The 26,493-nt window shown below is 41.8% G+C and overlaps 1 protein-coding gene across 1 annotated transcript in view; it reads left to right on the top strand.

The window, feature by feature from the left end:
- Positions 1 to 26,493, top strand: part of dera (deoxyribose-phosphate aldolase (putative)) — a 39,154-nt gene that overhangs the window by 10,351 nt on the left and 2,310 nt on the right. Inside the window, exon 9 of the mRNA XM_054752627.1 lies at positions 1 to 26,493. This exon is cut by the window's right edge and continues 2,310 nt beyond it. Coding sequence (XP_054608602.1) covers positions 1 to 57 — 57 coding nt within the window. The 3' untranslated portion in view covers positions 58 to 26,493.

Raw genomic sequence — 26,493 nt, forward strand, 5'->3', positions numbered from 1 at the left:
ATTTATCATCATGTGACCGGACAGTATGCGGCCTACTACGAGCTTCCAATGGCTTGAGGCTCTGGAGATGTTCCAAAAGACCCATAAGCACCTGAAGCTCACCATACAAGCCTCTATCTCATTCAAGTAGCACACTTCTATGAAAACTAGTTCTATGAAAACCTTGAATCAGTGTCAAGGACAGGAAGAAACAGTACTTTCTTTACTGTAAAGCTCCTCTGATGGAGCTCTTAGAAAGTAAAATGACCTAACATGAAGCAGCACTAGGACCTCATTTCAAAACAATGATTCCCATATAACTGTTAACTGCAGAGTCAATTTCTTTAAATAACATTCCTAATTTTCAAGCATAAAGAGAAGTTACGACAGTATATTGAAGCTAAAATAAAATACAATTGAAGTAAAAGTGTCACTGTCATGCTGCTATTCTTTGTTTGCAGCCCATTTGATGTTAGCATCTACTAGGTAAATTAATATTGAAAATATTTAAAACAGAAAAATATAAATGTGCACAAATGTAGGAATACCATCTCAACAAATGTAGTAAACGTGTAAGCCACGGTTACTTTCAGTTTTGATTTATGTTGACGACTGTTTATGTCGACACTTATTTTCCCCATTGTAACGCTGCTTGAGCACTTCAATCACATCTGTTTCAAACTTTCCTGCACGATTCTCCGGGCGCTCGTCAGTCTCCGACATGCCCCTGCAGTGTGCGCTGAATCCGTGAATGAGGCTTCTTGTTCTTAATTTCATTAGCAGGACGCTGAGCCAACTGAGAGGATTCATGAGGGGTTAAGTGAGTTTAAAAGATCTGATTGAACAGCTCACAAAATTGAGGAATCATTTGAAGACAAAAACTTTCTTCTCCCTTTTCTTTTTTAATTAAGATATCACAAGGCTTGACCTTGACTGAAAGTGAGTATAAATGAGTGAATTAATTATGGAGGGGAGGGGTGATGGGAGCTTTTTGCGAGAGAAATGCAGGATTTGATGGAAAAACACAAGGGAACAGTTTGAATGCTGCAGAAGGAGGGAAAGGGCTGGGAATGAGGCCATGCTGCATTCAGGGATGGTGGTTAGTTTGGCTTGATCACAAGGCAACGCGTATTACATTTCTCTGTTGATATTGTTTACAGCTACAGTACTTGCAAATTTCAGTATTTCCTAATAGAAGTAGTGGCAGTAACCGAGGGTAACCTGGGTAAGCCACAAAGCACTACACCTCGAATTGATGCATGATTTATTTTTAACTAAATACACATATTACCGGTATACAGTATATTATATTATTTTAAGTACATGCTCATACAATATTTTTTAAAATATGAAAAATCTTTTTCATTCTAAAAAATGCATTTGGTATGTACATTGTTTTCAAGATCATAGTTTGTTGTGGGTAAAGTAAGGGAACAAAATGCAAAACAAAACAGCTTAGTTTTGTAAAAAATACTACAAATAAAAACTAATATTGATACTATGTATACAAAAATGTGACTTTTTTTTTTAAGTGCTTAGATTTTTTATAAAGATTTCCTTATGTAAAAAATGAAAAACCTGAAAGGTAATTCTCAAATGAAAACAAAAAAACCCTACCTATATCATGTAGGAAAATGTAAAGGATGTGGAGGGCTACTTTGATACTTTTTTTGTATTGCGGATACTAACACCAAAAAAACAGTCCAATGTCGGTCGATATGTGCTAAGCTATATAAAAACATCTTTGTTTTATGTTATAGTGTAATATCTAATAATATACATATATCATGACTAATTCATTTCATTTCTAGAATAGGCTAGTTTCGCTGGCTAGCATGCTGTGCCTAAAGCCGTGGCCGTCCCTGCAGTGATCCCATAGCCTGTGCATTAGCATTGTGGTTTAAACAAAGAATAATAGGAGTGTAAATGATACTATAGGGGTGTTATTTCATGTCTACAGGGCTCTAATAATGGTTAAAAAACATATTTAAAAAGTCATAAACTGGTTTTCTATGCTCTAACAAAGTAGACTAAGTCCCCAATTTACGAACACAATTGGTTCCAGACGACCGTTCGCAAGTCGAATTGTTCTTAAGTAGGGGAAAAGGTAATGTTACCAATGATATAGGTACTACATGTACATGTATACATATACAGTATATGTGTATGTATGTAAATATGAGTTTGGATGCAGTAGTAATATTAAATGAGGATAATTTAATGAAAAAAACAATAATAAAAATGATATAATAATACGTAATGATAAATGTTATTTACCTTTGAAGAGGAGTGGTCAAGCATACGTCGTTGGTGGTAGTGGTGGAGGAGGAGTTATTGAAAAAAAGGACAAATCGTCGTCGTCGTCAGACTCTTCTAAAAGAGGTAGTGTTCTGTGGGTGGTGTAGAATTAAACAGGCCTATTAACTCTTCATAAACTTTAATCACACGCTCTGTCCGGGTTGTATCATACAGCTCTTAGCGTTCCACTCTCCTCTTCCTCGTCTTTCTTTCCTGTTGGTCCCATTAGCGGTGTCACAGAGCCCTCTACTGGTCAAGCATGTAGCAGTATAAATACTGTTGGAGCGACTACAAGGCAAAATAAAATAAAATATAGACCAGTCGGCTTGTGTTCGTATCCGCGAATGTTCACAAGTCGAATTCATATCTGATACCTATGAACATGTGTCATGATGGAAATAAATGATGCAAACTTTTAAATAGTTTTTCCTTCTAGTTTTTTCCCCCTCCTGCAAATATATATATATATATATATATATATATATAAACCTCCAAACCTTTGTGTGAGGTGTGGACTCTTGCAGCCATGATTGAGTGAGCCTCCATGGCCCGGCTCTTGATGGATTAGTCCCACTTACATAAAGGCATGTAGATCATCTCAAATCTGAACCATTGGTCAGCACACTGCCACTTGATAAGAAGGAGGCGTGGTGGCTGGAACTTGCTTGATTGATTTCCTGGGCCATCTACTCAGATCCCTATCACACGCACGCACACACACACACACACACACACACACAACACAGTGATGCACATACAATAGCAGTCACATTGTTTCAGTTCATTTGGTTCAATTCAATAGATTTGTTGACCGTCTCATGGTATTTCTCAAGCACGGGTGTCCAAAGTGCAGCCTGGGGGCCAGTTTTTGTAAACATCACAACAACGATTAACAACACATAATGTTGAGGGCCACACAGAAAAGAAAGTATGTTTGTATGTTTCTAAAATGTTTGAAGCTCTTAATATTTTTCTTCAAATTATTGTTGTTATCCATGAATTTGCAAATTAACAATTTAAAAAAATACCCCCCAAATAAAAATTATTATTATTATTATTATGTGCATATTTAAATATGTACCAAAACTTTATAAAAAGTCATGCACTACAAAAAAAGGGCTGACCAAATGTAAGATAAAAAGGAATAGATTTAAGGAAAAGAAATACTTAAAACCCGTGAAATTATCTGTCTATGCAAAAAGTAAATTTTACTTGATAAGAAATTTATATCTAGAAATAAGCAGGACCAAAATCCTAGATTTAAGATTTTTATATGTAGAAATAATTGTTTTTGTAATAAAATACTTATTATTAAACTTAATACAACCAATGAAATATTCCAAAAATAATACTGTTTTAAAGTGAAAATTAGTGTAAAGTGAATAAGCTTCATCCTGAAACTAGCTGATAGATCATTAAATAAACCTAAATGAATCTTAAATGTCGGCCAAAACGTCTCTGAACATTCCAGAATGCCTTTAATTTGCCAAACCCTATCAACTTCTCGTTAGTGATGATCGTTGACTGCGGCTGGTCGTGTCTCCTGGCCAGCAGAAAATAATTAGCTAGCCAACACTTACTGGATGGACCAATACTCACAGTGAAGATCGAAGGGAAAAAAAAAGAATGGTGGCTTCTTTCGCTTCTGACCATCTCTATAGATCAGGAGTGTCCAAAGTGTGGCCCGGGGGCCATTCATATTTTAATTACTAAACTATAGAATGAATTATTAATAAGACAAATGACACTAATGCTACGTTCCTATTTCGACCCGGATCAGATTTTTTTGGAAAAGTTTGATGAGCGCTGTGTGTTATTTTCCATTGTGCTGGTGGTGTTTGCATTGCGCCCGCCCCCACCCATTCAGGGGGTTCAGCGTGGTTTGGATGAACACCCGGCAGCGCGGCAGCGATCAAGTCCCCGACACCTGACAAATTGTCTTGCTCAGATTGATTGTCTTCCCGTTGTTTAATTCATCAGTGTGTTTCTTTGGCCCTCAGCGGCGGTGAAAAACGACACCTTCCGAGGCGCCAGCACCCCACACGTAGTTTATGATGAAGAAAAAATGGCCAAAGCGGGGGAGACGGTGTCAAAATAGGCCCCACTATCCATTACGAACCGCACTTTGGATTTGTCATGCTGTTTGCTGCTGCTGAAGAATGAATGCATATGTTTTTTTAAAAAAAAAATCTTTCTTTGACTGCTATTTGACTTCACAGTAATCACCTCTCAAGTTGAGTAGCCTCGTATTATTTACGTGTACATACGTCAGAAATGTGTAGTGTAAAATGCCGCATGACAAAACTGCAATTTTAAGTTATTTAATCATGATTGATCAGAGAGAGACAAAACAGGATAGCTCAGAAGTGTCCAAACGTTTCCGAAGAGAGCCATGTTCACTTACCTTATTTAATTTTTTAAATGTTTTTTTAAAAACGGTTAATGTTTTACTCCTATTATGTACAGTATTAATGCTGAATTATATTTGTATTATATTTGAAATGTCCATCCATCCATTTTCTATACCGCTTCTTCCTCATTAGGGTCGCGGGGGCATGCTGGAGCCTATCCCAGCTGACTTCGGGCGACAGGCGGGGTACACCCTGGACTGGTCGCCAGCCAATCGCAGGGCACATATAGACAAACAACCATTCACACCTATGGACAATTTAGAGTCGCCAATTAACCTCACCTGCATGTTTTTGGAATGTGGGAGGAAGCCGGAGTACCCGGAGAAAACCGGGAGAACATGCAAACTCCACACAGAAATGCCCAGGGCAGAATTCAACCCAGGTCTTCCCGATCTCCAAGCTGTTACTGTGTTGGCCAACGTGCTAACCACTAGACCACCGTGCGGCCCTATTTGAAATGTTTCCTAGAAAAATACTAGAAATGTTTATTAATGTGCATTGTCCTTGTGATTCAAAACCCATCCGTCCATCCATCCATCTTCTTCCGCTTATCCGAGATCGGGTCGCGGGGCAGCAGCCTAAAGGGGGAAGCCCATACTTCCCTCTCCCCAGCTACTTCGTCCAGCTCCTCCCGGCGGATCCCAAGGCGTTCCTGACCAGATGCTCGAGCCACCTCATCTGGCTCCTCTCAGTGCGGAGGAGCAGTGATACTACTCTGAGCTTCTGCCAGATGACAGTGCTTCTCACTACGGAGAAAACTCATTTCGGCCGCTTGTACCCTTGATCTTGTCATTTCGGTCACTACTCAAGCTTGTGATCATGGGTGAGTGTAGGAACGTAGAGCCACCGGAAAATTGAGAGCTTTGCCTTTCGATGCAGACGTTGCACCAATATGCCTGTCGAACTCACGCTCCATCCTTCCCTCACTCGTGAACAAGACCCCGAGGTACTTAAACTCCTCCACTTGGGGCAGGATCTCATTCCTGACCCGGAGATGGCACACCAACCTTTTCCGAGCGAGAACCATGGACCCGGACTTGGAGGTGCTGATTCTCATCCCGGCCTCTTCACACTCGGCTGCGAACCGATCCAGTGAGAGTTGAAGGTCACGGCTCGATGAAGCCAGCAGGACCACATCATCTGCAAAAAGCAGAGACCCAATCCTGCAGCCACCAAACCGGAACCCCTCGACGCCCTGGCTACGCCTAGAAATTCTGTCCATAAAAGTAATGAACAGAATTGCTGAGTAAGGGCAGCCGTGGCGAGGTCCAACCCTCACTTGAAACGGGTCTGGCTTATTGCCGCCAATGCGAACCAAACTCTGACACCGGTCATACAGGGAACGAACAGCCTGAATAAGGTGGTCCGGTACCCCATGTTCCCGGAGAACTCCCCACAGTTCCTGGAGGAACACGGTCCAATGCCTACTCAAGTCCACAAAACACATGTAGACTGGTTGGGCTAACTCCCATGCAGCCTCAAGCACCCTACCGAGAGTGTAGAGCTGGTCCACAGTTCCACGACCAGGACGAAAACCACACTGCTCCTCCTGAATCTGAGATTCAACTATCTGGTGGATAGAACCCCTGAATAGACTTTACCAGGAAGCCTGAGAAGTGTGCTCCCACGATAGTTGGACTTTAAACCACTGAATAAATTAAAAAAAACTTCCCAGTGTAGGTCAAGATGTACCAAACTATTAAATACAGTGCGATATCTTCAAATACTCAATATTTCCACTTTTTACCTCTTTTGAATGTAGTCCTAATCCTCCCTCATAATGTTTCATGTTTAATTGTATGTACAGAATATTCCCTGGAGGGCCAATAAAAATCGAGCAGCGGGCCGCGAATGCCCCTCAGGTCCCACTTTGGACACCCCTGGTGTATCAGTAACAGTCCTGTGATGATGATAGTAATGATGGAGGACTGCTTTTAACACCCACGTGTCAATGGAGGACCGAGACACTGCAGATTTTCTCTCCAACCCCTTTCTCCAGCATGTGATTTCATTGATCTCCTTCCCTCAAAATGAAGGAGGTGTTGATCATTAAAATCACCTGCTTTAGTGAGCGGCTGGAAGGAAAGCCTGCAGTGTCTCAGCCCTCTATGGGACGAGTTTGACACCCCTGGCTTACCACTTGGTTGGCATAAGACAAGGAGTGGAAAACACCCCAACACTTGGCCGGGCCGTCTGCTTCCTAATGCAAAGATTCAATATGTTAAACCAGTTTGTTTTTGTTTATATCAAGGGAAAATTTTCTGCTGGCTTCCGAATAGATAAGAGACAAGACAGGTTCTTTGAGGATAACGAAAGGTGATTTAGTAAAAACTTGCATGCAAGGAGACAAATCAATTCAACATGAACAGACGGTCTCAAGAAAGAAATGCCTAACTCCTACAGGGGTGTTTGCACCCTTATTTCTTTGCTTGTTTGTCACACTTCAATGTTTCAGATCATCAAACACATTTAAATATTAGTCAATGACAACACAACTGAACACAAAATGCAGTTTTTTAAGTGAAACCTTTTAGCATTAAGGGAGAAAAAAAATCCAAACCTACATGGCCCTGTGGGAATAAGCGATTGACCCCTAAACCTAATAACTGGTTGGGCCACGCTTAGCAGCAACAACTGCAGTCATGCATTTGTGATAGCTTGCAGTGAGTCTGTGGAGGAATTTTGACCCACTCATCTTTGCAGAATTGTTGTAATTCAGCCACATTGGTGGGTTTTCCAGCAGGGTTTTTTAACAGTAGGATTCAGGTCAGGATTTTGACTAGGCCACTCCAAAGTCTTCATTTTGTTTTTCTTCAGCCATTCAGAGGTGGACTTGCTGGTGTGTTTTGGATCATTGTCCTGCTGCAGAACCCAAGTTGGTCACGAACGAACAGATGGCCGGACATTCGCTTTCAGGATTTTTTGGTAGACAGCAGAATTCATGGTTCCATTCATCACAGCAGTTTATCTTCCAGTTCCTGAAGCAGCAAAACAGCTCCAGAACATCACACTACCACCATCATATTTTATTGTAGGTATATATTGTTGTTGGTATTGTTATGCCAGGCAGGAGGCCTAGAGGAAGACCAAAGAGGAGGTTTATGGATGTAGTGAAAGAGGACATGAATGTAGTTAGTGTGAGAGAAGAGGATGCAGAAGAAGGGGTTAGATGGAGGCAATTGATTCGCTGTGGCGACCCCTGAAGGGAAAAGCCGAAAGGAAAAGAAGATAATCTTCTTTTTCTGAAAGGCGGTATTACTTTCACGCCAGATGTAATGGGACGCCATCCAAAAAGTTCAACTTTTGTCTCGTTAGACCACAGAATGTTTTCCCAAAGGACCTTCTTACATGACATCCAACATGTCTGGTTGCTTCTCCACAGATTATTGGAAAACAAATTAATCATGATCTGCAGTGTTGGTATGCTTTTAATTACTTACCTTGTTCAGCCTTTCCCATTTGTATTTGCGGTTGCTTTTGCGTTTGCTTTTGCGGAGCAACAAGGCACAGGTGGAAGCTATTTGCAAATAGATGCCATTCAAAAGCCCATCGGCTCTACTAGTTTTTTTCCAGTTTTCTGTTCTTTCACCAGGTAGTTTCTTGCTTTTCAATTAGCTGGTATCTTCCTGGTGTACCTTGCGCTCCTCTAGTTTTAGTTAGTCACCTGGTTGTTTTGTTTCTTGCTTTATTCTTTGTATTTCCTTTCGCCCTTATTTTGTCCTTGTAGTCTCTTCACTATGTTTTTGTCATGGCGCTTTTGTTTATTCGTCATCTTCATTTAATGGAGACGACACTTTCTGTTGCACTTGGTTTGCCTCATGCAAAGTAATTGTAAAAACATCATTGCACGTCGACTCAGGCCACTGCTTTGGGAGCCAACCGGCTCACTGAACATAACTCTCATGCTTTTAAGCAAATTGCAAATACTTTCATGTAGTCTGCAGTTATCTCCATTATTGTCTGCATGTGTCAGGTTCAAATCAAATCAAAATGTATCCTACTTCTATTGAACAGCCAGGCTTGCAGTCTTTCACATACGGTAATGTCTTATTCTGTACTTTTGAAAATGATAAATGCCCGATAGAAATGTGCAACCTTGAATATTGAAAGCTTGCCTAAAACTTTAGACTTTAGACTCCAGACATATTCAGTGATTTGAGTAATGATGACGCTGTTTGGACAAATCTTTCCAAGAAATGCACTGCCTGCAGTATAAATCATCGCTTACCTTAAGCAAGTGCTATTATTTTGCAAGAAAGCATTAATAATTGCATAGCTGGCCCAAGTTGCAAATGCGTTTTTGCAGCTTCTGTTATTTTTTGTTTGTGGTGCATTAGTTCTCTGTGTGAATAGCGTTTGCTCATTTCAAGAACGCCGTCACGTATTTTTACCTGAACACATTTATGGCATTTGTACCCCGCTGGCGTCCCAAAAGTCTGTGCAATTTCAACAAGCCGTGCATGTGTAACGCCAACGAAAGGGGCCTTCACCGGCGTTTTATGACTTCCGTCTAAAACTCCCATTGCAACTCCCCTCAGTGTGAGTAAGAGAAGAACATTTTAAAAAGGCAAAAGGAGGGAAATGAAGGGAAAATCAATGAGGGCGGATTTTCGTTTGAGCGGGCCAGTGTGAAAAACACAGCCGAGCGTTTCACATGCCGCGGAGCCTGACGCTGACCTCCATATGGTGTTGCAGATCAATGGACAGGACGGAGGCCACCGGGGTATTGATTGATTAATCAAAGCTAATATTCTTTTGATCAGCAGGGCCGCCCTATTAACTGCTGTAGGCAAGTAAAGCAGCGTGTTTTATTTACTCATTCGGTGTCCCGTGATGATGCCTGCTGCAGCCTTCAAACTAACATAACGATCTCGCCATAGCTGGGACTGACAGATTAAAACGAGCTGTGATAGTTTCTGATATTAATGAGGGTTCTGTTCCATGTAGGTTTGTTTAGCGGCAGGTTTCTATAACTTGTAATTTGCCGTGCATTTGGTTTTGTTTGTGTTCTTAAGATAACACCGTGGAACCCGTTTATGGTCTTGCCCCTTGGACTGGCTGACTGACTGATAAACGAAATTGAAAATAGTCATTGCTTGCACATTTACTTGTGACTTTGGTTGAAGACATACAAAGAATGAGTGATGATAAAGGATTTTCTGCATCACAAAAATATTAAATATCAGGGGTGGCCGATATTGGCACAAAGCGCTGCGAGTGCTGAGTAAGGCATCTTTCTTTATAGGTCTCAATCGCGCACCGCTTTCATTATCGGCAGAAAAACGGAGCGAAGGTGGGCAAATCAGGTGCTCCGTTCCTGTGGCGTGCTGCACGCTTCCCCTGAGCTCACTTGTAAACGATCATGGCGTCGATCGTGTGGGACTTTGTTACCTTATAAGTCACCTGAAACGCCAGCATCGCCACGACGCCACAAAGCTACCAACCCTGGACGACCAGCTCATCATCAGCTGTTCCACTGCGGATGAAGACGCGGGACTCTCACGTCGCAGCCGTCTTCATCCGAGCATTTAAAGACTGTGGAACACATACACGACAATGGACAGGCGACAGTGTGCAGTGATGCAACGGGAGAGAAAGACAGGGCGATTGTGCGGTCTGTTTTTTTCGAGGAGGCCTTTTTGTGATGCAAATGTACTGTATTACTCTTTCGAACGCATTTGTCGCAAACTCTTTACTTAAGTGGCCCCACCAGCTAACCGAAATCACCGAAATCCGACCAGAACTGGGCTCACGGGACAAAGTGGGGGGTAAGTCACCGTCGATACACCACACTGCTGATGGGGATGTCGTACAACTTTGTGTCAAAACAAAAATCGATCCCTTTAAGCTGAATGTGGGATCAAAAATGACACTTTGAATGGGACATTTTTTAATGTTTAATTCTAAAATATTTCGAAATGGTTATCCTCTGGCGGTTTTTGTTCAATACAGCCTAAATGCCTTGAAAATAAGAAATGGAATGGAAAGTCCCCAGACTGTCTTTAGGATTAAAGGGGAAGTACCGTATGCGGGTTTGCCAACTACATCAAATGTATTGGCAAGAAGCATTTTTACAACAGAGACAAAACTCTACCAGGCAAATAAATTTCAAGGTGAGAGGTGAGATAGCTAGACAAGCTCCTACTTTACAAGCGCAACTTGTTTCATTTTTAATGATCTCCTCAAGTACAGAGATTTCACATCTTCCTCTTCTTCTTCTTAAGGACCTCCACCTCCTCCCACCCCGGTTTAAAACTTGACGGCGCTCTTGAAATCACTTCTTATAATTTCGAAGGTGAGCGCTGCGCTCCGTCATTCTCTCCTTTTGAAATGCCCCTCGTTCCCTCGCCGCCCTTGAGTTTCTTCAATGTCAGCTCTCACTTCAAAAGCGCTCCGAATGAGCTCTGAGGACTCCATTGAGATTTCCCATTGCAAACAATTATTCTGTCCGTGCTTCTTTGACAGAGATTCCTCTAGATTTATATTACCAGGCCGTGAGTCAAATTCCTGTGTCTCAGTGGTGCTTCACAGAGGTTCTGCGATTGACCCGACCCTTGAGCTGAATGTAGATTATTCTCTATAGAGACGTCTACAAACTCATTTAGTCAGGGGGTGAGATTTGAAGAATAGATTTACTGGAAGCCCTTGAGGTCATACCATTCGGAATCTGACTCGAAAATACACAGCGGAACCCGTTTAAGTCCCCCCTGTTTATGTGTCGTGGTCCACCATGTTCTTCTCAGATGGTTTGTGCTTGCGGTGTAGGTCGAACTCGGAGTGGATTGTGTTTTTCTTTGTGTTCACACTGAGAACAACACTAGCCCAAGTTCCCAACTACCAAGAACTTGTAAACTTTCTGGTCCAGCCCTCCTCGCCTGTTCCTGTTCTTCCTCTGGAGGTCCTCCAACCCCTCTGGCCTAGGCACCTGGCTTCTTTCATGGTCTGTGGCTATATCATTCAAAATAGATAAGAAACCCTTGCATTGTCAAGCCTCCTGAACCCCTGCAGTGGATCTCTGCAAAGAAACAAGCTGCCGACCACAACCGGAGCTTAAAAAGAAGCTTCGCTTGCAACACAGCACACCTCCCTGCGGTACCGCCCACGCTGAGGAGACACACAGAAGCTACAGCCGTGTCCTGGAGGGAAAATGATTGAGTAAACATGGCTGAATAAATACAGGCTCCAACTTTTTCTTATTCACGCTGGCGGACTCAGGTGAAGTTTTGAAGCAGGTATTGGACAGATTTTAGTGCCGTTTGGTTTCTGATTCAGGGAAGCAAAATTCATAGTCGTTCAACTGCCTAATTGTCTAATTGGCTGAGTTTCATTCTCAAAATCCCATTGCTATTTTCGACCCCACATTTATGTTAACATAACCCATAAAAAGAGTTTGGCAGACCTTGAACACACCGTAGTCGTATGCTGTGTCTTTACACGCAAAGACGAAAAATAATTGGAAATAATTCCAGACCACGGACACACCGAGCTTGCTGCGTTGCACAGCAAGGTGCGGTGTGATGAGGTCCCACTCGCACGCCGATATCATTATCAACCGATATATCCCGACATGATCCCATATCTCATTTTTACGCCAATATCGACACCCCTACTAATAATGTACCTCATGAATAATTCATTCATTTTATTTTTACAATATACCAATGAGAAATGAGCAGCGGGCCAAAAATGGCGTCCGCGCCGCACTTTGGACACCCCTGACTTGTAGATGTTATTTATTCGGCTGTTGTTTTTGAATAAAAGGGCCATCGTACGCCCGGGGTTTAAGAGGTCAAAGCTCCAAACACACAATTGCAATGAGTCGCGTGAGCATGTGTCATATATTTAAATCGTGCACAGCTTCATCTCAGGGCTGAACCGAATCGATGCTGATCAACTTTTCTAACGAATGAGAGTTGCAGACAGGTGAGGCCGGCGCGGTTTGATCTTTCAAACATGTATTCCATCTCTTCTCCTGCCACCAGGGAGCATCCAACCAAGGTCAGCGCTCAAAGGCAAGAGGTGCACCATGGGAAATGAGCGCGTGCCAGCCTTCCACTTTTGAGGGATCAGCGCATCATCAGAAGGATCGGACTGACACTAGTGAAGTCCCATGGTATCACCTATCACAACCTGTTTCTGGCACACAGGAAACCAAAGGCCTGGTCTAATTGTATCATTAATATCATTGTGGTCTGATGGCTAATTACTGTCTCTCTCTCTTTGAATTCTACCTGCCCTAACCTTCAATCAGCTTTCATACGAATGTGGAAGTCCGAATGAACTTGAATGATACTTATTCATCCTATAAAGTCGTCTGGAAAAGTCTCCAAAAAAACGCCCCATTTACATATAAAGTGACACGCATATCAACCAAGCTACAGCGACATTGTCATTATTATTATTATTATTGTTAGCATTGTTACGCCGATCGAACTACATTACTGCCACAGTGACACTTAGTCATAACACACCGGCTAGCTAGCTATTAGCCGGCTAGCGACTAGCTCCACCACAGGCTCGCCCGTAGCGCATCAGCGTCGCGCTCACAACACCTCAGACACGACCAAAAGGTAAGGCTGTATGCTGCATTTTTATTTCTGAGTTTGGAAAAGTTAAGGCGAGGTGTAGGCGTTCGTTTCTACGACGTTGCTGTGTGCAATCAATACGCCGAGCAAAGAAGTTCCGGTATTGCTGAGAATGGCCGAAATACACAAAATACTGTAAGTCTTACATGTTATCCTGAATGTACCTGGTACTACATTTTCACAGCATTTATATAAAACCATAAAACCTTGTTGGAGGCTTTTGGAGGACTGAGCTGTCGCTTTTGATCTGTTTTAGTATCTTTAAAACGCACAAGAAAAGAGAAAGGCATATGTGTTGATGTCTGACATGAGGATTGTGGGCAAAATTCCGAAAAAGTGCACTTTTCCTTTAAGTCGATGTCGACATACATGGTCGACCGCTCTCTTTGACGTGAAACGTGAGACCCCAAGTGGTCATTTGTATGACAAACGGGTCAGTTTATGTCGACGTGTTGTCGTATTGCTCATTATTATCACTAAGCGACGTGAAACGGCAATAGTAACATAACTACTGTCTAGTTCAGGGGTGTCCAAAGTGCAGCTCGCGGGCCATTTACAGCCCACTGCTGTTTTTTTGTTGGCCTTCGGCACATTCTAAAAATACGATTAAACTAAAACAAACAAAAAATGGAATAAACCAGCAGTCATTTCACAAGAATAAAGACAAAATATTAAGTACAGTCATGATATTAAAAGTAAAAATAGAAGGTTGAAATTTTAAAAGTTTTAATATGAGAAATATCCAAAACAAAAAATAAAGTTGCCATTTTTTGGAAAAAAGTTATCATATTCTGATAATAGAATCCAAATATTCTGAGAATAAAGGAGTAATATTACAAGAAAAAAAGCAGAAATATTTGTAATTTTTTTTTAATAAAAAAGGGCAACAAAAGGAGAAAGAGGTAATTTTTTTGTCACCAATAACAAACTGAATTTATTGTTCATAGACTCCACCTTGAGGAGAAGCAGTAGCATAACAAATAAAACAAAGAAGACGCTGTCATCTGTGGGAATGGAGCAGGGCCAACTAAGGCAAGAAAACGGTCCGATCTCAAGGCACACGTTCCCATTTTTAGCGAGCATGTTTCTACATTTTTCCTCATTTATACCACATTTTAGATGAATATAAGCTTAGCAAAATATGTTTAATTTAAAAAGTGGACGCAAAGAAAATTAAATGCTGTAATTCCAGACAGATATTTAAAAAATATTTAACTTAATACGATCATCAAAATATTACGTATATTACTGTATAATTATTTTAGGGCGGTGGTATTTTTTACTGTCATTTATGCAGTGGTACCTCGGCATACGAGTGTTCCAACTAACAAGTTTTTTTTGATGCGTGCTGTGTCTCGGCTGACTTTTTGCTTTGAACTGCGAGCTAAAATTTGGGTTACGAGCTGCTAGTCATTGGCAGGCAAAGTTGAGGACAGCTGTTTGGGGGCTTGTGTCACTGTGACTGTTACGTCCCGTAGTGGGTGCGGCTGCTTGTGTGTGTGTGTGTGTTTTTTTACTTCTCCTCTTGATGACACACCTGGAAGGTGCATCCCAGGTGGAGGTGATTAGCAATCAGGTGGAGCTGCCATAAAGGAGGCAGACAGCAAGCAGAGGGAGCTCAGCCGTTGGCCAATGAACTGCTCTGCTGGGGGTAATTTATTATGGGCAGAAGTTAAAATAGCTGTTGTTTGTTATTTTAAACTCATATTGGTTATGAGGGCCGCACGGTTAGCATGTTGGCCACACAGTCACAGTCTGGAGATCGGGAAGACCTTGGTTCGATTCTCCCTTGGGCATTTCTGTGTGGAGTTTGCATGTTAGGTTAATTGGCGACTCTACATTGTCCAGAGGCATGAATGTGAATATGAATGGTTGTTTGTCTATATGTGCCCTGCGATTGGCTGGCGACTCGTCCAGGGCGTACCCCGCCTGTCGCCCGAAGTCAGCTAGGCTCCAGCATGCCCCCGCGACCCTAATGAGGAGAAGCGGTATAGAAAATGGATGGATGGATAATTATTTGATGAGGAATTCATGTTTGTTGCGTGTTAGTTCAAAGCACAACATGAGAAAACCTCATCATTTGTGGAAAAGGAAAGAGGAAGTTTATGCACACGGCCCTGAGATCCACACCTTATAAAGGCGGCGGTCAAGAAATGTCGCTATTCGTGACATACTTGACGTATGCAACGAAAAACTGTCTTATTTTTTGATAAACTGTCCAAAGAAAAGCGTCAAACGGAGCACTGAGGACATATCAGCCCTGCATCTAGTAAACCTAAACCCTCGAATTATTTAATTGACAACCTGATGTTTGTCATAATATGAATCGAACACATAACATCATCATGATCATAAAACAACATGAAGTATTCAAGCGCTGCATTGTGTTTTTCATATATCTTTTAGTCGTATTGGTGCTGATGAGAAATGACAAATGGCATCCATCAGTGCCATCAAATAACAACACTTCCCACAAATGTTTTAAGTCAGTAACCGTGTGATGTTTTCACGCAACGGTGGATAAACCTTCCATTGCATGTTCATTTGTAACATATGATTGATATGATTTACATACACCACATGGTGGTGCTGTTGTTAACGTCGGATTAACTTGGAATTTGTACAAATTCATCACCATGGAATTTGGGAACTGGCAAGCACGTGTCTGTAAAATTTGAGCAAGAAACATGGCTGCCATCAACTAAAACATCTGCAAGGGCACGGGGCAGGACTTGCCAACCAATTGCCATTCACAAGTCAGGGACCATTTGCGTGGTAATTCTAAAACTTTGAAGGTAACTTCCAAAGCGGGAAGATAGAACATATTAATGGAGACGTTGCTCACTCTCCTGAATTAGATATTGGTTAAAACTCTATGATCACCAAGACGGCTCGTCCCATTGAAGTGCTCCGAGGTTCCATTTCAAAGATGCGTCGTCGCTTCACTCCCCCCTCGGTGGCATTGTTGTTTTTTTTCAACCCCCTCCCCCCAATTCCGTTCCTCAGCTAAAAATGCAAATTAGCGTAATTTCAAATGACAACAAAAGTAAACTTTTTCGGAGTTGTGAGCGCCAAGGTTCCCTGTGGGGGGACAGGGAGCTGAGAAGAACCCTGCTCTAATTCTGTCATTGTCAAACTTTGACACGAGCGCTTGTGTTCCGTTGCCTTTGTTGAGCGATACAACGGGTAACAGGGTCCCAGTTCCTCTGCGTTAATTTTTTAAAAGAAAGCACAAGACGTGTATTCCTTGAAGAAATGTTTGCCACTGCTTATGCTAAATATTATAACATCCAGCCAGTGATGTCTTTTGTTATTTTTTTTTAGCTTTTATCTCCTCTTATCCACGGGAGGCCTTTACCTTTGCCACCGAGCCTCATAACATCATCTCAGAAATAATTTAAGTAGTCCTTTTTTAAAAATACAAAAAACACACTAAGACACGTTGGAAAAATTCCAATTCGAGATCAAAGTGTGCTGCTTCTCTGCTGCGAGGGTGTCTGCTTTCTCTTTGGCGCCACGCTATGATCAAGTGTGCCTTTTTGTTAAAAGGCCTGTCCTGGATTGCTGAGATTTGCCTGGAACGCTCATGTCTGCGTATTTGCCAGCAAGTGTGTGCACAGCAAACGAGGTGCCGAGTGGAATGACTGATGTGCTCTAATGACAGATACAGTGGAACTGGCTTAAGTCAGCCCGCTTATGTTGACAACCTGCCTACGTCGACTTCCGTTTGCGAAAAAGTGCCCGCTTAAGTTGACGTCGCCAATTTGCGCTTTGAATTTCACGGCTTCACGTTCACGTTTACAAAAAAAAATAAATTATTCATAAATCATGCTGTTTCGTGGTCAAAGACAGCCCATTATTAGTCCAAAATATGCATATTTAAGCACATTTAGCACATTTTTGTTGCTTAAATGAAGTATTTTCCAGCATAAAAAATGATAAATGACCTAAAATTCAACTAAGGCATTCAGAAGATGCATTCAAAGACAGCCTGAATCATATGTAGTATTCTACACTGGTCAGCAGGTGTCAGTAATGTTTGGTGAGACCCACAAACGCCAGACTTGATCGCTGGACCAACAGCCTTTTATTGCAGGTTGGAATTAGCTCACAACAGGCACAATAATGTTTAACACGAGCTACTGTTGTGGCCGTCACCCACGGCAAACTAAAACTCAACTCTGAACCCCCAACGTCACTTCCTGTCTAACACTGGAACACATTTACAGCAACACACAAGTATGAGTCTTATTTATGTCTTAAATGGCTTATTTTCTGTTACTGTGTCGACTACAGTGGTGTCAAAAAGTGTTTGTCCTCTTCCTTATCTCTTATTTTTTGCATGTTTGTCACACTTAAATGTTTCAGATCATCAAACAAATGTAAATATTAGTCAGTGACAACACAACTGAACGGGAAAAAAATACAGATTTTAAATAAAACCTACATGGCCCTGTGTGAAAAAGTGATTGTCCCCTAAAGCTAATAACTGGTTGGGCCACCCTTAGCAGCAACAACTGCAATCAAGCGTTTGTGATAACTTGCAGTGAGTCTCTTACAGCGCTGTGGAGGAATTTTGGCCCACTCATCTTTGCAGAATTGTTGTAATTCAGCCACACTAGAGGGTTTTCCAGCATGAAGCTCCTTTTTAAGGTCATGTCAAAGCATCTCAATAGGATTCAGGTCAGGACTTTGACTAGGCCACTCCAAAGTCTTCATTTTGTTTTTCTTCAGCCATTCAAAGGTGGACTTGCTGGTGTGTTTTGGATCATTGTCCTGCTGCAGAACCCAAGTTGGTTTCAGCTCGAGGTCACAAACAGATGGATTTTTGGTAGACAGCAGAATTCATGGTTCCATTTATCACAGCAAGGCTTCCAGGTCCTGAAGCAGCAAAACAGCACGAGACCATCACACTACCACCACCTTATTTTACTCTTGGTATGATGTTCTTTTTCTGTAATTGTTTCTGTTACTTTTACACACACACCTTCCAAAAAGTTCAACTTTTCTCTGGTCACATTAATCATATTAATTGTATTTATTGCAAACTCTGACTTGTTACCTGAGGCCAGGTGAGAAATACACTCTGCTCACACTGCAGGGATTATGGAGTTAGCCCATGATAGACATAAAAGTTTCTCAGATTTACTCGTTTCTTCTTCCCTGCATAAATCTAGGGATAAATCTGGGCTGGAAACTTCACAGTAGAGAAGTTTTTTTTTTTAATTTCATCACCACCCCTGACTGACAAGTATCATTACGGATAAAATTATCTTGGTAATTATCCTGCCCGGAAAGATTTATATCCCTTTGTGAGGCCTGAAAGGATAGGCATGGGATATTGAGCGGCGGTTCTATGCAACTCTGCAGAGGGGGGAGAAAGTGCTTTGTTAAAATAGCACCATAATGAGGCGGTGTTCCCCCTCCCGCTGTGCAAGATCCTAGCCTGGCTGGATCACCCAGAGTGCATTGCTTTTAGTTTGCCAAGCTCAGATGAGGAAATGATCGTGGCAACACCCCAAACTCTCAGTGTGACATTCCTTCCACAATTCTCTAACTGCTCAGTTTTTCCCAAGTTTCTTTGAGTTAGCGCCTTTAGCAGTTTTTTCTTGGAGATGAGAAGTTCTGTAACCATCATAACTGCCAATAACACTTGACGTACTGTAATTGCGCAGCATTCTTCAACTCTGTAACTCTACGATACGGTGACAACCCCACTATGTCGACCATCTCATCAAGTCCTGGTCCACGTGTTTTTCTTGTCACACTAGACTACAAGTCCCTTTTACCGGTATTGATGATTGGGCTATCATCAGAGTGAGTGTCATGCTCACGCTCCTAATAACAATAAATACACCAAAAAATACAAGGACAAGGACACAAACTAAAGCTACAGAAGCTGTAGTAGCTGTAGTCACATTTTTTAAGTATATGGATACAATAAAACCTTAGCTGTTTAATAAATGTCAGAATGGTCTCCAAGAAGACCATTTCAGCACATGACATAGTGCCCGGACGCATCCCGGTGTGAAGAAATGTGATTTGATGACATTCATTCAGTCCTGGCTGGAGGCGGAGCTACTAGACGCACCTGATACTGATTGCACACCTATCTACTTAGGATGACTGCTGGCAGCTGGCAGACGCCAGATTATTCCTCTTGGCGCCACGCTGCACTTGTGCTGTGTCTCCACAACCTGTTTCTAGTTTGCTTCATTTTAGCATGTGCGTTCAGTAGCCACCGCCTTCAGCCGTACATATCCTTTTTGTTTTTTTTATACATTCCATGGTGCATCCTTCTCTGCACCATCGCCTTTGGTTGCTTGTGGACAAAAATAAATAGGTAACTCACCTCACCTGCCTCTCGCCTCTACGTCCAGAACAACTCCACAACATGGCAGTTAACGTTGTTGTTATTATTGCTAAGAAACGTAAAACGACATCAGCAACATACTATATTTCTGAAAATAAAGACAAAGTGTCAACCTTGCTGCGCTAGTATCGATTTGATACTGATGCTGTATTGATACTACTGATATTTGGACCGATCTGCCCAGCCCTAGTATCACCCTATTTTCCCAGCATTCAGCCCAGACTTTGACTGCATTTGTGGAAGGATAATGCATCTGTGTTCAATATGATCCATACCGTCCGGTGGTCGAGTAGTTAATTGGCAACATTGTCTTAACTTGAGTGTAATCCATTCATGTCCAGACCTTGTGGTTTTTACAACTGTTCTGACAGCCTTTAACAGCCAGTGACGAGGCTTTTATATGCTGCCAGATGTGCTAACTAGTTTGATCAGCCACCTCAACAATGGCTTACTAAAAAGGTGGACATAATGAGGGTTCTGGGCCACATTCAGTAGCGAGTCTAAAAGACAAAGCCTAAAGGCCCAGCACCTAATGAGCAGCTGTGTGACTCTCATTAAGAGTGGAGTGCAACTGCTGATCCTTAATGAGCTTCTTCATTAAGATACATTTGGAGGGGAAAGTTGTGTAGGTTTACTACCGCGAGCACTGGGGCAGCCTACCACCAACAGGGAAAACCATTATGAATACACTCACTCACCGCATGTGTGTTATATCACACGTCGTCTGGAACGACACTACTGCCAATTATGAATGACAGAAATATTTGAAAATGCTGCATTTGAAAGTTTATTACAATCTAAAAATGGCATATTATGATGAGTTTCTTGAGTAGCTGTTGCAAACACACACAAAGTGTCACCCGATGTCCATTAGGGGTGGGCGATACTGCAGCTTGTGGTATTCGGTAATGTACTCATTTAATTTCTACTACATTGCACTCTTCTGCACTCTGAGTGTATGCTAGCAGCCCCGCCTCCACCCACTGAGACAAAGAAACTGTATGACTGACAAAAGAGCCCACTCCATTCATGCCGTTGTTCAGTGGAACAAACGAGGCAAGGTGCTGAAAGCAACGGAGAGAGTCAACCCTCTTCCTGCCTGTTTGGAGGCAGACAAGGAAAACAGACACGCGTATGCACATGGCGATATATTGAGGCCGGCAAAATGATCAACTTCATTTTCATTTATTCTGTGATTAATTCATTCATTATTGTCCCAGCTCTAGTGAGCAAAAGACAGCTTTTTTTCTTTCTGTATGAGAAATCTTGTCTCGTTTTAATCTTGCGGGATCTTGCCCTATTTGGTATTGATTCGATACCAAGTAAATATAGGGTCAAATATAGGCCAATATCAATACTTTTTAAATTTCTAGATCGTTGAATGATTTTTTTTGCCTTTTGCTAGTTGCCTTTAACCCATTGACTGCCAGCCATGTTCAGAGCAGAGAGCTCCATCCTGAGTTTTTGGGCATTTTTGCTGAACTTTCAAAACCCACAGAATATTGAGTTTTAGGCCTACATAAACATTGAAACTATCTAAAAAAAGTTTACACTCTCTTCTTTCATCAAGAAAAAAAAAGTCACCTGACTCTGAACGCCACATGGCTCGGCAACGCTAACCACTAGCTTGTTGCTTCGGCTGCCATTGTCAACTGCATTTGTGTCTACGTCACCTACATCACCCGTGTCACCTATCTTTCGCGATCGTGTCACTATTAAAGGCAGATCCACCCCCAGACAGGCTCTGTGACAGTGTTAGCTGTTTTGTCTCCGCTCGATTGCTGCGTGTGCTTCGCCATTTTCCTCTCTCAACCCACAATCCGTCTTCTTCATAGACAATCAAAAAAGCAAAAGACGTCAATAGACGTCTTTAGCAGTGAAAAAGTTAATTTGTTGATTGTGATTATAATCGCAATAAAACACAAGACAAACACTTTAGGCAAACGAAATAGAACATTAACACATTTGTGAGTAATTTAACAATACAGTGGTACCTTGGTTAGCATGCGCCCTTGGTTAGCGTGTTTTTTGATTTACGTCTGAAATGTATGCAAACATTTTGCCTCTGTTCACATACATTTCCCGGTTAGATGCAGAGGCAGATGGAATAACAAAACGTCAATTTATTCCATTCCAAAAAGTCGAACAGAAGACGATTGTGGCAAAAGTGCACACCATGAGGGAGAGCCACTCGAATAGGGACAGAGGAACTGGAGGCTGGAAACCACCATGCCTTAAATCCAAAGTCCAACAAAAAGATAGCACAAGGAGTGTACCAAAACCTAACAAGGAGGAATTCACCAGCGTCTCCCAACTGAAGTGGATCAGTGCGATCAGTTGCCGGTGTGCAGATAGGAAGGGTCTGGAAAAACCAAAAAGATAAAACCAGGAAGAGAGCAGGGGCCAAAACAATAAGTGCAGCGGTCAAACGCAGTGTGGCGCATAGCAAATACACCGTGTGAGACCAACTGTGTTTATAACGAATCGTTATTTCAATATGTTAGCATGCTCTCAAAATGGAAACCGGAACAGGAAGTCATTGTCCCCCAGCGCTGCCATCATAGCTAATTAATTACGCCACAAGTCTCTGCTTTTGTTATTGATGACTGCTGCTTTTATAACTATTTATATGCGTCCCAAATTGTGTGAAACTATAATTGTTTTAAAATCAAACGATTAATTGGATTTGCTTTATTTTTGGAATGCAACAACGCAACAACAAAAACACACATTTGTGAAAATGAACAGAAAAAAACTAAAAAAATATATATAGCTGTCATCACACAAATATGAATCTGAAACTGATACTACGCGTCTTATCGATACTATCAATACTTTCCGATCTTTCCACCCCTAAAATTGCTAATTATCAATTACGCATGCAATGTAGTTGATGCATATAATCTAATCTAATGGTGTCAAGGATTCCCAAAATATATGCGGAATGCAAACAAGAAATGCATGCCAAGCCTGTACTACATGAGGAGTGAGAGGCCTGGCAAGTTCCGAGAGAGTTCCGATATTGCGCAAGAAAACAGGATCAACTCGGGGCCCCGGGGCCTTATTTAGTAGACTTTTTGGCATTGCAAAATAACACAATTAAAAGGCAAACATATACCAGTATTTTGTATGTATTTGTATGTGTTTACTGTCAGATTAAAAAAAAAAAGTTTCTTTATCTACAAACGGAACAATCACTCATAAAAGTCTTAGCGCAGGGTAACGGGCTCGGATTGATTGTACAAAGTACATTACACGGTTTGATTGCCTCATATATTTGCCCTATAAGCTTAATGGTGATTATCAGATTTTAGAAAGTCAAGTCGGGCAATAATGGCAAAGAGCGACTGATTGTATGAATGGTGTCCTTCAAAAGACTCGTCTCATATTCCTGTTTGGCATTGGAGAGTATTTAGTAAATCATTTAGGAACCTCTTCACTCAGTGGTTCGCAAGGTACCACAGTTTGAGAACCAATGCTTTCCTGTCTATGCATTGTGTATTGTTGATTTTATGGTCATTAATGTCTATTGGTTTATGTTTGAGTTAGAAAGCTCAAACCAAAAAAGGCAGCTGGGACGGAGCAACAAGGCAAGGCAGGAACACGCAGCCAAGTCTTTATGACTTACATTAACTTAACCTCGAGTTCCCGAAAGCACAGATTTTTTTTTACAGCATCAAAGAGCAAATGGGAATAAAGAAGGGAATAAACTACCATGTCAAAATCCTCTTGATCTTTAAGAGCGATTCTTATTTCTGTTTCAAAGAAGAAATTCAACATGACTGACTGTATGTATCAGACAATTCACAACGTTCCACTTGTTCAAATATCAACCAATGACTCGTATTGTAGCTTTATCCACTACTGAGCTGTCGGCCCATCCAGTTAAATATGATTTCTCTATTTTGACGTTGCCAGCCTATCATTAGGACAGTCTTATCTGAGCATTTCTTCCTGTTTGGCTGCTAATCTGATGTCTTATTTTCTTGCCGCCCTTGGGCCACAAGTGTGTGAACGGGGTCAAATGAAACCCAATTGGACAAGTTAATCACACAATATTTACGGTTTAACCCACAGGTTGCAGGGAAAACTCTCCCACTTATCAATTCGATCAGTGAGGGTCACCTTCCAAATCCTGGTGATATGTTGCTAAATTTATTGCCCCCCCCAACACACCCCACCCCAACATCAACACCCTTGTACCTATGCAGTTGCAAAATTCTGCTTTCATTGATTGGCGGCTGCATGTGACAGCTGTGAAAGTAATGTGGACACCGGTTGTGATCAATAAAAAAAATGTATGTGCCTAGAACCTAGGAGGCATTCTGTAATTAAATCAATAGCTTTGCTTGGCTTCTGGCATTAAGATCATTGGCCCGGCTGTTATTTAGTCATTGTTGTCCTACACCGGCGGCATAACCTGGCGACCGTAAGAAATCAATGGGAACGCAGCACAGCTAGCATCCCAATTACTGGCAGGGCTGGCAAGGAATCAATGCAGCTTTTAGCCATTACCACTCCTTGTGGGAAATCACAGGACGTTAGTTTTCTTGGGGAATCTGCTACACAAAGCCTTGGCAGCTGAAATTTAAAATCCATGGGAGCCGTTTGAAGCTAAACAAAAGGAAATACAGTGAGAATATTTTCCTGCCAACTCGTGTTGTGCTGGTGACTCATTGGTCAGTGGAAGAAACAGGAACACACGCTCATATATTAAAACTTTATACAGTACATTGTCTTATCATTACAGTGGATTTATGCTGACAACCCGTCTATGTGACCACTCATTCAGTGCTGGTCCACTGTTTTCTTCTTATGACTAAAAAGTACCTGGTCAATATAGTCCATAAGAATATGCCTGTGAATATCCCGGTCATTGGATCGATCACAACTAGACTGTTCGGGTTGTATCAGTTCATGCTCTATTGTAGCCTAACAACCGTCGTCTGACACCACAAAAGAGCGAAACCATTCCTGTCTGGGCATGCCAGTTGCTCTGGTTCAACACTCAGTAGGTGAGTTTGATGATAATAGGAGGATAATTTCTTCCGTAGACCACCCTTCTGCCTGGGCCAATAGATCGAATTGGGCATGAAACGCCTCCCAGTACCGTCATAATGTACCTGGTAGACTAATTGTGGGTGGAATTCCCCCACATAACACAACCTAAGCTTTCACTTTATGCCGCGGTCTTCTCCAGGAGATATCTGGCTGTGTCGGATGGACAGTGCCTTAAGTCCACACTCCATGTTCTTCCCCTCCAGCTCAAGCTTGACCAAGTCGCCCATAAACATGGCACACAACTCGTGGTGGCGTAGTAAGAGAGTAGCAAGGACACGAGGTGCTTTCAGGAACATTGGGTCACCGTCTCCGCGAATCATTTATCCCTTTCATTCGTCATTTTTATGTATTTTCGATTGTTTTCTCTAAAATTCTAATTGAAAACTATAAAAATGTATTTTGTGTAGGCATTTTTGGGTGTTCGTATCAGATTAATTATATTTTTTATAGGAAAAACTGAGTATGTTTTGGTTTGAGCCGGACCTTGTGTATTAACGATGCTAACCAAGGTTCCACTGTATTTAGGCACAGTAATCCCTCATTTATCACGGTTAATTCGTACCAGACCCGACTGTGAATTTCCGCAAAGTAGGATTCCTTCTTTATAAACCAAATATTTTTGTAGTAGAGCATAGAAAACCTGTTTACGACCTTCTGCATGCAGTTTTTAACATTATTAGAGCCCTCTAGATGTGAAATACGGTCAGAATCACCCTTACACTCGTATCATCCGATATAGTAGACATAATCAGAGAAAATGAGCCACTTAAGACATAAAGAAGACTCATGCTCGTGTCTGTTGCAATAAATGTCTTCGGACGTGTAGACAGGAAAGTATATTTTTATTGTGCCTGCTGCGAGATAATTCAAACCTGCAAAAAAAAGGTTGTTCTGGCCATCAAGTCTGGTGCTTGTGTTACTAGTGACACCTAGTGACCAGTGTAGAATGCCACATTTAATCAACGTCTGGTAATGCTTATAATATATGTGTATTTTAGTTCATTTAGCAATTTTTATGCTTGGAAATGCCTAATTTAGGACAAAAATAAATAACATTAGCTTTAACGTGCATATTTTTTATTTTTATTTTTTTACTGATAACAGGCCGCAGTCAACCAGAAAACGACGATCATGTTCAAACCGCAAAGTGGCGAGAGTCGACTGCAATGCTAGCAGGAGTGATGAGCACTCAAAATGGGCGACATAACAGGCGATTTGTTTCATGCGCAGACACAGCGGTGAGCAGACACTCGTGTTCAAAGCAAAGAGCAGAGGGAAAACGTCAGGCGATGAATTAACCAACATTGATGGCTTGTGCGTCACCTGTTATTAGTCTCATGCTTCCACATGTATCAGCGTGTCAAAACCATGGAAACATGCCTTAGGCCATGTAAATAAACTACCAGCATTCTGTTTGTGTTTGGCAGTTGATGCTCTTTTACGACGTCCTAGAACAGTCAGCACCTCCTCTCCCGACAAGGCTTGCTAGTATATGACAGCGCGACGAGGCTGGCAGGTGTTTTGCAAAGCGCCTCATGTTGGCAAGGCAAGGCTCTTTGTTCCAGCGCAGGGTGTTTCAAGCACCTGGCACCCAAACATGGCGACACGACACGCACTTGATTAAAAGAGAAATGACAGGAGTTTGAGACAAAAGTGATTCTGACTCAGGTCTAGCCGCCGTCTGGAGAGTGTTTGCTGACTTGAGGTTTGATGGAAAGATGAAGAGGGGAGCGCTAAATGCAGCAGTCGAATCCACCGAGGAGAAAATGGCACTCTTTGTTTTTAT

Source organism: Dunckerocampus dactyliophorus, chromosome 15 (genome assembly GCF_027744805.1).
Source record: "Dunckerocampus dactyliophorus isolate RoL2022-P2 chromosome 15, RoL_Ddac_1.1, whole genome shotgun sequence".
Lineage (NCBI taxonomy): Eukaryota > Metazoa > Chordata > Actinopteri > Syngnathiformes > Syngnathidae > Dunckerocampus > Dunckerocampus dactyliophorus.